Source organism: Hibiscus syriacus, unplaced genomic scaffold (assembly GCF_006381635.1).
Source record: "Hibiscus syriacus cultivar Baekdansim isolate YM2019G1 unplaced genomic scaffold, ASM638163v2 tig00110597_pilon, whole genome shotgun sequence".
Lineage (NCBI taxonomy): Eukaryota > Viridiplantae > Streptophyta > Magnoliopsida > Malvales > Malvaceae > Hibiscus > Hibiscus syriacus.
Genome location: NW_024062795.1, coordinates 7,806,075 through 7,819,934, shown reverse-complemented (window position 1 = coordinate 7,819,934; position 13,860 = coordinate 7,806,075). Strand labels below are relative to the sequence as shown.

At 32.3% G+C, this 13,860-nt stretch overlaps 2 protein-coding genes and 1 long non-coding RNA gene across 5 annotated transcripts; 2 read left to right on the top strand and 1 right to left on the bottom strand.

Moving 5' to 3' along the window:
* Positions 1–1,561: 1,561 nt before the first annotated feature.
* Positions 1,562–5,890, bottom strand: LOC120133963 (transcription initiation factor TFIID subunit 15-like). Of its 2 annotated transcripts, none has more exons than XM_039150446.1 (8): positions 5,782–5,890; positions 5,335–5,491; positions 4,899–5,245; positions 4,588–4,782; positions 4,124–4,207; positions 2,851–2,929; positions 2,639–2,765; positions 1,562–2,036 (listed from the first exon to the last, which is right to left on the bottom strand). In XM_039150446.1, the coding sequence occupies exons 2-8, from the start codon at positions 5,452–5,454 to the stop codon at positions 1,825–1,827; spliced, it is 1,164 nt and encodes a 387-aa protein (XP_039006377.1). In that variant the 5' UTR covers positions 5,455–5,491; positions 5,782–5,890; the 3' UTR covers positions 1,562–1,824. The 2 variants fall into 2 exon arrangements, with proteins under 2 accessions (XP_039006377.1, XP_039006378.1); XM_039150447.1 differs by having other exon boundaries at positions 5,335–5,481; positions 5,782–5,867.
* On the top strand, positions 3,665–4,001 carry LOC120133964. Its single transcript, XR_005517137.1, has 2 exons — positions 3,665–3,811; positions 3,889–4,001. It is a non-coding gene; the product is annotated as an uncharacterized LOC120133964 (long non-coding RNA).
* A 4,427-nt stretch (positions 5,891–10,317) lies between the features above and the next one.
* On the top strand, positions 10,318–13,564 carry LOC120134544 (adagio protein 3-like). Of its 2 annotated transcripts, XM_039150973.1 has the most exons (3): positions 10,530–10,669; positions 11,430–11,537; positions 11,665–13,564. In XM_039150973.1, the coding sequence occupies exons 2-3, from the start codon at positions 11,491–11,493 to the stop codon at positions 13,265–13,267; spliced, it is 1,650 nt and encodes a 549-aa protein (XP_039006904.1). In that variant the 5' UTR covers positions 10,530–10,669; positions 11,430–11,490; the 3' UTR covers positions 13,268–13,564. The 2 variants fall into 2 exon arrangements, with proteins under 2 accessions (XP_039006903.1, XP_039006904.1); XM_039150972.1 differs by lacking the exon at positions 11,430–11,537 and having other exon boundaries at positions 10,318–10,669.
* The last annotated feature ends 296 nt before the right edge of the window (positions 13,565–13,860 follow it).

Below are 13,860 nucleotides of genomic sequence, written 5' to 3'. Positions count from 1 at the left end.
TGTTTAATTTGCTCTCTACAATAATCAAACCTATATATATATATATGAGATTGTATAAGAACATTTTCCTAATCCAAGTTTAATTCTACTTCTCTTTATTATTTTAATATAATTAACTTTAACTTGGTTTATGAAACTGGCGTTTTGGAAGGGACGAGACCCCTTAAATCTAGTGGGGGCCGTGTGCCCTCCAATATATTATTATTATTATTATTATTATTATTATTATTATTATTATTATTATTATTATTATTATTATTATTATTATTATTATTATTACAACAAAAACAAATAATATATATTAAAATATTAAATTTTCCCCTCTTAAAAAGAGACGTGTATAATAAACTATTAAATTTGATTGTCCTAGAGATCTATTTATTGGTCGAGTAGTTTATGATATTTATATTATTTCACCTTGCGTGAGTTCGAATCTCGATATTTGCATTATAAATATAATACATCTATACTTAATAAAAAAAATTGGTTGCCTCAATAAATATGTATATTACTTTAGAATTTGGAAATCAATTAAATATTATTTATTAAAAACAATTAATATCAATTTTCCTTTGTCAAATTATGTATTTTTTCCTCTTTAGTTGTTATTTTCTTTGAATTGTTCATCTTCTTTAAATTAATGACTTCAATAATATTATAAAGTGTTTCATCTCAGTTGAAGATAAAAAAAATTAAAATATTTTTTAATTCAATAAATATGTGTGATTTATATTTATATTTATATATATATATTATGTGGGTTCATGAATTTTAATCTCTAGAAAAATTTACATATACACGCATGCACATGCATGCGCACACCCCCTCCTTTGAGTTTGAAAATGTTAATTTTCGTTTATAGAACGTGATCTAGAGTTATGTAAGTCAATATAGGAATATCCAGTTACTAAACAAAATGAAATTTGACTTGAGTGCATGTCCATATAAAATCTATTCCTCTAATTATATATTTTTTCAAGAAAAAAATCATAGGTGTTGTTAATATTTTCGGTTTGCTCAAATTTTCTTTTAAATAGTCCCCTCAAAAAAATTACACAAAATGGTGGACAACCATATTAGGATGAAATTCATGTCATTTAAGCTTTTATTCTCAATTGATGATAAAAATATTGTTTATTAAATATATTTTGTTTTTAAAATTGAAGTAATATAAAAAAATGAAGTTGAAAAAAAAATAAACTAACAAATCAACCATTAATAATTTGATTCAGTAATGGGCTGCTCAGTTATGTGGGGTTTTTTTCCAAAATTGATGTATCAATCATTTTAAGCTTTAAAAAGATCACAAGCCCAAATATTTACATTAACTTCTTATTAAAAAAGAATAAACTGTAATTAATAATAAATTTGTTAAGTCTTTTAGGTGAGGGAAAGAGTTTGAATATGATATTATAAAATAAGAATTAGATTGAGAAAATCAATCTCATAATTAACCTTTATGATACTCTATCCAAATTAATAACAAATATATAGAATATCAATAGTTATAAAAAAATGTAAATGAATACCCGAGTTTCGGGAATGTTAAAAAGCTGCGAGAAAAGCTAGCAAGCATAGAAATAGCATTGGTTTCAATTGCAAGGAGAAAAAAAATAAAGCTAAAAACTGTTAAATTTGAAAATCTAAACTCCTATACCAGCAAAACTGTGTTGTATAGAACTCCATCAAGCAAAACCGAAAAAATACACCGAATTCTAGAGAGTAGTCTTACCTATCCATCGACTCAAAAAGTTCAAACCAACTGCCATATTCCAGCCCAAAGAGGGTACATTAAGCACATTAACAAAATAGATCCTTCCTTTCTCAGTAGTACCTGCTTCGGTCTCGATCTCGGTCCCTGTCCCGTCCATAATCTCTATCATAATCACGGCTTCGATCCTTCCCCCTATCTTTCTCTCTGCTCCGACTACGGCGTCTTTCCCTATTTTCACGGTCTCTATTCTTGCTACCTTCTCTATCATCCCTTTCCCTTCCCCTGTCTCTGCTTCTTTCTCTTCCATCCCTGTCAACCACACCTGCGGGGTACACAGTTTTACTAGAACATTAAGACACTCCAAAACATCAATACACTCCAAAACTCTTTAGTTTTACACAAATTTAGGACCGTTGGACGAGTGAAAATAGATGACTGAAATTGACTCTTTGTTTTTCTTTTCCTAGTGAATTTCTCATTTCCTACTGTTAATCTCAGTTATCTATTTTCACTCATTTAAAGGTCCTAAATCTGTGTAAAACTAAAAGAGTTTTACACTATGTAACAGGATCCTATCCCAATATATATACATAATACTTGGCTCATATAAACTTTATTCAACCTAGATATAACAACTCTTTTCGATTTTTTTATAACCATCGGTATCCGACCTATTAACTGACTAATTTGGATCAATTATTACAGATGCCCATAACGGGATGACTCTCCCAACCCAGTTTGCTCGCCTCATCCCACAAAACCAAATGGTAGCTGGTACTCTTTTTAAGTCTTTAGCTAAGTGAAAACCCTGTTCCTTTTTTAAGTTTGTTCAGTTAATTAAATAAACAAGACAAGTACGACAATCAGTATCTTAAAACAACGCATCCCCATATTAAATAGTTGTTAACATAATGAACTCAATACCTAGTTCCGCAACTTCCCAACCAGCACGGCCTGAACCTGGTAGCACTCGAGCAGCTTCAGATTGTTGTGTTTTTGCTCGGAACTTTTTCTTGAGATTGCCGAATTCATCATACATCTCACCATCATCCTGAGATTAACACGTAATTGCCATCAAATTAAGATACTAAACAAACTAAGCTTCAAGTAATTATAATGGAGATATATTTTACTTCTTCTGCCTCACGTCGACGTCGCCTTGTTTCCTCTATCTCTTCTTCATCAAGTTCTTTGTAACCACCAGCACGTCCTCCTCTGTTAAGAACAGGTTTATAGCATATGTAAGAAGCTTGCACATAGCAGAAAAAATTGAATGACAAAAGGTGCGAGTGATTCAAACAAATAGGAAAGAGCGCATAAGAGGAAATGAAACCAATGCTTTGAAAATAAAGTTAGTTAACAAGTAGAAGAATACTGTGAAAACACACAACAAGAATGACTATGCAGTAATGGCCCCTACACCAGAACATCAGTAAAGAATCAGGTAAAACTGAAAGGAGCAGTGTTGAGGAATGGATGCAATCAGATAATGAGAGGAAACTATTTTCCTTTTAGTTTGCCCTCCAATGAAGTGACTGATTAGGTAAATAAATCTAGGAATCTTCTTGCTCCACATCTTGATAATAGCCTCTTGCACTACAGATTCTAATAAGTTCAGATAACAGAAATGGGTAGCTAAGAGGAAGATGATGGAACAAACTTTAGAAATTTGGATACCAGTTGCACTACAAATTCTAACATGTACAGGCCATTGTCTCTTGTGTACAAAAAAGGAATTATCTTGTGTAATGGAATTTTCTTTTATTTTCCACCTTCTAGTAAAGGGAATGTAGTACAAGTTTCTTTTGAAAGAAAAAGGGTCTGTAAGTAAAGATAAATGCAAATGAAAGAAAGTAAAGCCTCGATTTAGTACATGAACTGAAAGAGATGGTGATTGAAAATGGGTCTGTCATGCCTGATCGGCAATAGTATTGGCAACAATGCCACTACCCACAATGCAACATGGTTTTCAGCTTTCTCACTAAAACTCAGAAAAAGACAAAAGATACCAAACTGAAATCATATTTGGAAAGAAGGAAATGGAGGAAATATATAGCAATGCCCATCAGAAACCAGAAGGTAAATCAGAAAAAAAAAGTTAACACTTGATTTTTTTTTTTTTGATAGTAAGATGGCCTCGTTAAAAACCCCATCATAACAGCCGATCTACAAAGAAACACTTGTAAAATTAGAGGAAAATAATTTCTTCATACATGAATTAAAGGTCAAAATCACCTCAAGCATACTCATATAATAAGGATGAAATGAAGCAAATGATCGGGCTACAAAAAAACAACTTAGAAAAGTAAATCGACAATACAAAGACGAAAGATCAATTTTTCAATGAAAATATCCACAAAATTTTAATTTGTATCTAAGATTAGAATATATCAAATACTTATTATATACCTCACACCGCCCTCATTGTGACCAGGTTTATTGGTGTTGCAAATATTGCATTTCATACGCTTAGCCCAGTTGATGTTACCACACCTGTTAAACAGAAGTTCAAAGAACTGATATAAATAACATTGCAAAAAACATGGCATTGCATTTATATATAATCATACCCACATATCTTAACATTGGCAGAGTTGAAGGGTTCAAATGTTTTAAGCACCACAAAAACCACCACTAATGGTCCCTAACCAATTTGCATAATCCACCAAAATATTGAAGACACCAATTTGGCTTAGCTCAAGTGGAAAGAGAGTGAGCATGTTAGGGTAGAGATATTAGGTTCAAGCATTTGTGCTCGCCTTTGTACCGAATAAACAGAAACATGAAAACAAAACAAAAAATCTCGACTTTCCTAAGATCACACAAGGACCAGAAAAGAAGAAAATGTTTCACTCGAGCATTAGAGGTCATACATAGGGCAGGGCCAATCATTCGGTCCAAAAAGTCCACCAGTAGCAGCTACTGCGCGGCCATGACCTCCAGAGTCGGGGGCACCACGGTCCCTCCCACGACCACCAGCCCCTCCACCACCACCAGATGCACCTGTAGGTCGGGCACTTCCGCATCGATTGCACACACCACGGAATGAAAAATTGACATTGGAACAACTGCAACCAGAAAAAATCATATTGAAGTATGAACAGACAATCAGAGTTCAAGACAATCGGAAAAAATCGTTATAAAAGAGCAAGAAGAAGCTGCTCACCAATATCACATCACAGACCTTGTATTTGGACAGAGCCAGTCTCCATCCTGTTGCCACGTCTTTCCTGAAGTATCAACCCAACCTCTACCCCTTCCACCACCCCCATCCATGTCCTTAGCTGCATTGTCCTCCAACCCAACACCATCTGCTGCCACATTTGGAAGATCTACACCAGCATTACCACTCTTACTCTCTGCCATAAAAACACCAATTGTACTCCCATGGAAATCCTTATCGTTAAACCATTCAACAGCAGCCAATGCAGCATGTGGGTCCTCATAAGTAACCGTAGCATCACCTTTTGGCTCATTTGTCACCTTATCTCGGTATAACCATACCTTAGGTCGACCAGTTCGCTTATCTTTCTATAAAATCAGCAAAAACACAACGATAAGCGACAGATAACACAGACATAGCTGCATACTTTTTGTGTTTCCATCAAAATTTTATATACCTTTAGCAAGCCAATCGTTCCAAAATATTCAGCTAGCATAATTTCATCGGTTCCCTCAGGTAAATTACAAACATAGATGGAACCATTAGTAGGAGCTCCTCTTCCTAAATTGCTTGCCATAGTTTCTTCACACACATCAAAATCCTTCAACAAAGCTCTAAAAAAATTAAGTGTTTAGCTAAATTTGTGATTAGCAATAAATTTGAAAGAAAGAAAGGAAAGGAAAGGGGAAATGCTTAATTGATGCAGCATGGTAGCATTAACAGAAAATATTATAGATCGCGCCTTAAATTCTTTTTCTTAGGGATAAAAAAAACTTCAAGCTAAATTGAAATTTTAGAGAAACAATAAATCAATTAAAATTGACAAAAGTTAGAATAATCAGGAAACAAAAGATAAAGATCTGAAGCCTAAAAGATCAAGGGGAATGAGATATGGTATTCTCACTAGTTGTAGTGGCGCAGGCAGCGGCGGTGGAAGATCAAATAAGTAAATGTGATAACGGCGGTGATTTTGACGGAGCTGCACCGGTGGCTTATTTTCTCTTCTTCGTTAAAATAATTGTAAATGGATAGGGCTTCTTTTTGTGATTACGATTCCTGTTGAGTGTTGAGTGTCCCGCTCCGGTGTTGTTATTAATTACAACAACATGTCACTCTATTATTAGTAAACTTATATTATACTGTCGTACTTTGAAAAATTACAATCAAATTGTTTAAATAATTAATTATAATAAATTATATTACTGTATCATCAAAACTTAAATGGAAGTTAACCTTTTTATTTCTATTTTAATTACTCAATTATAAGTGAGTTTATAGTTTGGTTACTTAATTTTTGGGTGTGGGGTAAATTTTTAGGTTTTATTTTCTAATATTTTAAATAAAAATTTAATAAACATATAAATGTTTTTCTAAATAAAAATAATAATGAAACATTGAGAACTTTTTCTTCTATTATGTCTAGAGAATTAATAAAAATAATGATTATCGTTGTAAAAAAATAAGTTAAAATTGGAAGAAGAAAAAAACTTTTGATTTATCTTGTTGTTATACTTTAAGCAAAAAGTATATTTGTTTAAATTAAATTGTCACACGAAAATCATTTATCGGTATGAATATTTTTATATTTTTTAAAATTAAATGTATAATTATATATTTATAAAGATTAAAGTCGAAATTAAAAATCAGTGAAACGTCACAAACTATCTTACTATTATACTTTAAGTAAATGAATTTTTTAAACAAATATAACGTATTAATTTTTAAGTGATATATTATTGTAACGTTAGATTTCGTGACAAAATGAATAAAATGATTAACTATGAAATAGTTTTTATATAAAATCAGTGATCGACTTCAGTGATAAATAAGTTCTACTTAGATATATTGGGTTCAAATAACTGTATTTGAAGACGTGTGTACATATGTCAATAGGCTAAAAATATATATGTACATATATTATATTATAATCATCTCATATTATTAAAAAATCATTTTGTTGCAATGCAAATTTCCTTTGTGATTAAATAATTATCTCTATAAATAAATATTAGAGACTATAGTTAGATGTGAATTTGTTCATGGATGTTCCTTTTGTATTATTCTACTTTCGATATTTGTAAAAGAAAAAATCTCTTTTATTCGTAATTATTTTTTAAATAATTTTTTATATAAAATATTAATATCTATTTTATTAATTGTCATTATCTTTCAACAAAACATTTAATAATTGATTTGATTTTATTAGACTAGTTTGATTTGGAGGAAGTAGACTATCAAGGAAAAGAAAAAGGTTAATGTTAAGGGAACTGATACTAGGAATGGATATTTGACTAGGGTTTTAACTTAAATCAACTTTATAAGATCGTTTTTTTTTGGAAAATTGATTGAGTTCAAAACGTGTCAATTTTTTAAAAGATAAAATCGAAATCTATTTCATAGTGAAAATTATTAGACATAAGAATAATAATATAATTGATCTTTATATATTTAGGTATAATTATTTTAATATTCTTTATTTATATTTTATTCGATATGATTAATATATTACTTAATAAAAATGAGAATTGTACATATAATTTTATTTAATCGAATCATATGTATTTTTTATTTTAAAAATTGAATCAGATTTTAAATCAAATAAAAAATTAAACTTAAATAACAAAAAAAAACATTATATTTAAATACTTTCAAGTAAAAAATTTGATTCGATCTAACGGATGATGGATCACCTGTGATAGAGACTAAATTGAGCGATCAGCTGATGTATTCGTTTCCAAACCACGCTACGGCCGCATCCGGACGCTGAATAAATATCTTCTCCCAAGCTGATGACGTGGTAGCTCTACGGTGCCAGATTTATTTCAGATTTTTTTTGGCCCTTTGATTTTTGATACGTGCTTGTCACTACACTGACGTGGACGCACACTCTTTAACTTTTGCCTCTCCATTTCTTACTAAATTACGAAATCACCACTCTCCGTTCGGAAGATATTTAGGTGAATAAACTGAACAAATTCTCCAATTCATAACAAACTTTTGTTCATCGACAAGTAGGTGTTTGGATTCGATTTTAGAGACTATAGGACAACTTTCGGCAACATAAAAGGATTCTTTCAATTTACCAATTTGAATTTGGCTTGAAATAGGGATAGAGATATCAAGTTCGAGTTTTATCGTTTTTATATTATTTTTATACATATGAACAAAAATGATTTTAGTGAACAAGAGATCTGTTATTATCTTTTTATTAGTTCTTTCGATCAATCGAAATACACTAAGAGAAGGTGAATTGACATCTTAAAATTTTGTATGAAAGCAATAGAAAATTAAAAGATTTACCCAATGAAATTAGAGTGATTCGACTTCTAAACTAAATTTACATCTATTATCTTTAGTGTGAACACTAAATATTTCTCATATCCTCTAAATTTGCTTACCTTTAAGGACATACCTTATAAACACTTCAATATTTATACGCCAAAACCTTGAATTACACACCTTCCAAAGAGTAATTACAAATTAAGCAAACAAAAGAAAAAACCTCACAAGATAAATATGTTTAGACAATTTAACTCTCGCCCAAATCACACTTGAGCAAAATAAACACTTTTAAATACTTTGATGTTAGTATATTGATACAATATGACTATTATTGTTCTTGAGATTCTTTGACTTTGATTTTATATATTTTATATCAATTCTAGTAGTTTGGAGTCATTGGAGATCATTATAGTCATTGCCTCCAATCAAAAACATCAATTTAATGCATAAGAGATCAATCCTTTGATAAAAAAGATCGATTATTTTTTAAATAATTTGATCGTTGCAAGAAAAGGATCGATCTTTTTCATCGAGGGATCAATTCGTTGGTGAAGGGATCGATCCAATCATACTAGAATCTAAGGGATCGATCCTTTTACTTCGGTTTGAAAACTCGACTTTAAAGTATGAAAATAATCGAAAAAAGGTTTGAAAAGATTTCACTAATTTGAAAAACATTTAAAACGTATTTTCAAGTCAATTTGGACTTTGAATTACTTTTGATAAACTTTTAACAAATTTAATTAAGTCTAAAATCAATTTTACATTTAATTGTTATATCAAAATATAAGTTCTACACATTTGAAGTTTTAAGTTGCACCATGTACGTAGGGGTATGAGAGTTCATTATCAAACGGTTGAGAAGCAATTCTTATCAAATGGTTGAGAAGCAATTCCTTAACCACTGAAGTCGTTTGATTAAGTCGTTTGGTTCATATTTGTTGAATTATGTTTAAAGAATCATTTTGATTCTATTAAAAAAATCATTTTGATTTTTTATTTTTAAAATAATTATTAATTTTATAAATAGTTATAAAATTATCACTATAATATTATAACTTTTGAAAATTAAATGATAGAAATAATCATTTGAGTATAAGTTAGTGACCTATCATATAGTTTACATTATAATTTTTAACCTTTAATACATAAAATAATGATAATAATACAAAAGGTTTTGTTAATAAGATGATAATTCATAACTTGGGAAAACTAATAAAATTATTTTTAATAATAAAATGAAAATTGAAAAAAATCATAATATTAATTTTTAAAGGATTTTGTGTCAAATTGGTTCATCTAATTGTACCAAAAAAATATGAGACTTTAATTTGAATCAAAAATCAAATGAGTTGTTATATAAAAAATAACAATAAAGCGAACCTTTATTTGGATAATCATGGGTCAAATGAGATTTTGTTTAAACAACTATAAATAAAATTTTATTTAATAGATTTAAAAAAATATTTGAACTGTAATTTAAATTAGGGGTTAATTTGATTTGTTGGTCCAACTAGAGGTAGAGATGTTAAAATGGTTAATTCGGTTAACCATCAAACCTAAATACCATTAATTGATTAATCAAATTTTTTTTAATTGTTATTCAAACCGAACATCTTTTTAAAAAATATTAACCGAATTAAACTTTATTCGGTTACCTCGATCAATGAACGAATTAATCAATTTTTAATATTTTTTTAGTTAAATTAATTTAAGCTTAATAGATTTATTTTTTAATTTACATTAAATTTAATTAAGTCTTGATAATTTAATGAGTATAGTGTGATTATAAAATAATTGAATATTAATTTTTAATATATTTTAACTTAAAATATGTATTTATTATATATATAATATATAATATTTTAATTTAATTAATTTCGAACAGAATTAATCATTAATTGAATATTAAAAAGATTTAATCGTTTCCCAATCTAAACTCTGAACTAATTCGACGATGAACCACTTTAACCGAATTAATTTGATTTGATCGTTTAGAGGGACCTATTTGATGGCCTAACAAAATATCTAAAGAATAGGCAACAATAAGGTTGAATTGAGAATATATAATGGATTTGTAAATGTGGTACGCAAAGAAGGGCATTTTGGAAAAGAGAAATTCAACCCATAAATATCTCCCTTCAGCAAAACAAAAATCTTAGAGAAGGGGAAGCCCACACCTCCCAATTAGGAACAGAGAAGAAAGAAAGAAAGAAAATGTCTAAAGGAGAACTGATGCATAGCAGTGGAAAGCGGCAGCGATTTGCAAAAGACGAAGAAGTAAAACGACAAGAAATGGAAGAAGAAGATGATGATGATGGTGAGGACGACGATGGTGTTGAAGAAGAGAGCCAGCTTCCTATGAAACCAGGTCTATTATATTACCCTACAACTCCGACTTCTTTCGTTGTTTCCGATGCTTTGGAGCCCGATTTCCCTATTATTTATGTCAACAAAGTCTTCGAGGTTTTCACCGGTTACCGAGCCGACGAAGTCCTTGGTAGGAACTGGTAAGATTTCTTTTAGTTTATTTTCCTTTTTTTCTTCTCTTATAACATTTGATCCTGATTTTAGGGGTAATTAAAGATTTTTGGGGTGATTTTTGGGGTAATTAAAGATTTTTGGAGTAAATGTAGAAGATTCGTGATCTAGGAATCATTTACAGCAACCAGTTTCCGTTTCATCTTGTACAAAAGTTAGTTCCACTTATAAAAAGGAACAAAATAAATGCTTGACAATCATATTGATGAATTCTCCTATGAGAATTATCCATCATATTCTCAAGTACTATCTTATTTCAGATGTAGATCAGTATGGGTTGAATTAAGAAGAGACAACTATGGAATGAACTTTTGTTGTCCCAGTTCTTTGCCAATAATTATGGAAGGGTTGCAAGGAGAAACAGAGAAGAATCTATCTAATTGAACCTATCCTCTTGAAAGATGGCTTTAGTGTGTTTAAAGTTGGTCTTCTTTCCAGCTTGAAGTAGAACAAAATTCTTTCAGACGCTAAACTACCATAAATACTCATAAATGGCAGTTGTCTTCTTTGAATATTTAGCAAAAAGTTTGTCAATGGTAAATGATGATAAATCATTTTTCTTTTTCTGGGGTTAAATGAACACACAGGAAGTTAAGAGTGTGCTGCAAAATCATCTTTTTTCTCTTTGCTGTGTTGAAAAGGATTTGATTTTCTATGTTGAGTGAGAGACATCTAGCTTTTGATTATTTTTAAAGTGTTAAAAGAATTTGAGATATTCATGCCCTCCAGCTTACAAGGAGAAACATGGAGTGGATAAAAATTGCTCCAGACTTGAGGTTAATTTGTTTCCATGTTATCTTGTTATGGGCATCCTTTTGGCTGGCATTCACAATTTTGGTAATGGAAGTTTTCATTTGCCCATAATGCTTATGCTTCTCTGTCTAGTTCTGATGTTTCTTTATCTTTTAATAATCACTTGATTTAAAGGATCTAGATTGGCCCTCTTATGGGATTCTTTTTTCAGTCGGTTCTTACAGTATAGAGATCAATGTGCTCAAAGACGGCACCCTTTGGTAGATCCTTTTGTTGTTTCTGAGATCCGAAGATGTCTTGAAGAAGGTATTGAATTCCAAGGTGAGCTTCTGAATTTCAGGAAGGATGGCACTCCGTTGGTGAATATATTGAAACTTGCACCTATACGTGATGATGATGGAATAGTCACTCACATTATTGGTATTCAAGTGTTTTCCGAAGCAAAACTAGATCTGAATCGTGTATCATATCCGGTTTTCAAAGAGACTTGCAATCAGCAGTTGGATGAGTCAACTAAATACTCTCATTTCAACGATCCGCCATTCAGTCAGCAACGAGAAATATGTGGGATACTCCAACTCTCTGATGAAGTTTTAGCTCATAACATTTTATCTCGGTTGACGCCAAGAGATGTTGCTTCTATTGGGTCTGTCTGCCGAAGGATACGAAAACTGACAAAAAATGAGCATGTGCGAAAGATAGTATGTCAAAATGCCTGGGGAAGGGAGGTCACTGGTACGTTGGAAATGATGACTAAAAAGTTGGGGTGGGGACGTCTTGCTAGAGAACTGACCACTCTTGAGGCAGTCTGTTGGAGGAAACTGACCGTTGGAGGAGCGGTGGAGCCTTCACGATGCAACTTTAGTGCATGTGCAGCAGGGAACCGTCTAGTGCTTTTCGGAGGCGAGGGGGTCAATATGCAGCCAATGGATGACACCTTTGTTCTCAATCTTGATGCTGCAAATCCAGCGTGGCAGCGGGTAAGTGTGGAAGCCTCCCCTCCAGGGCGTTGGGGTCATACTCTCTCATGCCTAAATGGTTCATGGTTGGTGGTATTTGGAGGATGTGGAAGGCAAGGATTGCTCAATGATGTCTTTGTTCTCGACTTGGATGCCAAACAACCTACATGGAAAGAAGTTTCTGGTGGTGCTCCCCCTCTCCCTAGATCTTGGCATAGCTCTTGCACGATAGATGGTTCTAAGTTGGTTGTGTCTGGTGGGTGCACAGATGCTGGGGTGCTTCTCAGCGACACTTATCTTTTGGATCTTACTACAGACAAGCCAACATGGAAAGAGATTCCAACATCATGGACACCCCCTTCTAGGCTGGGACATTCACTTTCCGTTTATGGTCGTACTAAAATTCTTATGTTTGGGGGGCTTGCAAAGAGTGGGAACCTGCGGTTGCGATCAGGTGAAGCCTACACTATTGATTTGGAGGACGAAGAACCACAGTGGCGGCAACTGGATTGTAGTGCCTTCACCAGTGTTGGTAGCCAAAGTGCTGTGGTACCACCTCCTAGACTCGATCATGTTGCTGTAAGCATGCCTTGTGGGAGGATAATTATATTCGGTGGTTCCATTGCCGGGTTGCACTCTCCTTCTCAGCTCTTCCTCTTGGATCCTTCAGAGGATAAACCATCATGGAGGACTCTCAATGTTCCTGGGCAACCACCAAAATTTGCTTGGGGTCATAGTACCTGTGTCGTCGGAGGGACCAGGGTCCTGCTATTGGGGGGACACACAGGTGAGGAGTGGATACTCAACGAGTTGCATGAGCTGTGCTTAGCAAGCAGGCAGGATTCAGACTCGTGATTCACAACCTTGCCCATCACCATTATCTAAAACAACCCTGGAAGAGAATTTTCGTTATATTCGCCAGCCTAGGTCGTTTCTTCCATAATGTTAAATCTTATTTTTGACTTGTATTACCTGATGCGTTGTGTTTTCGTTCGGATTCTGTCATTGTATATAAATTACATTTCATGGAGTCGCTGTACAATGTAAAAACATAAATCAGCATTTGTTCACTGTTTGTGACCACGCCGCAAGTTTTATGACTCATTTTGAGTTCTCGACTTTTACATATCAAAATGCCTCGGACTTGATAGTGAAAATGGTTCAGTTATTTCTGTTTTACCTTTTTTTTTAATAAGTGGCCTATTTTTGAGGAATTAAACTTTTGATATGTTGTTTACCTGCAATAATAGAATGATTTTTGGATTAGGAATGAATGAATACGGTGTATATTAAAGTCAGAACAGCAGTGGTAGTCCTCGAATGATCAATTTGGGAAAAAGGAAGTCATTTCCCTCTTTTATTGTACTTTTAGGGCAAATTACACTAAATACCATTGAACTTCAGCATTATATCAATTTTATTAGTGAACTTTAAAAAACTTCAATTTT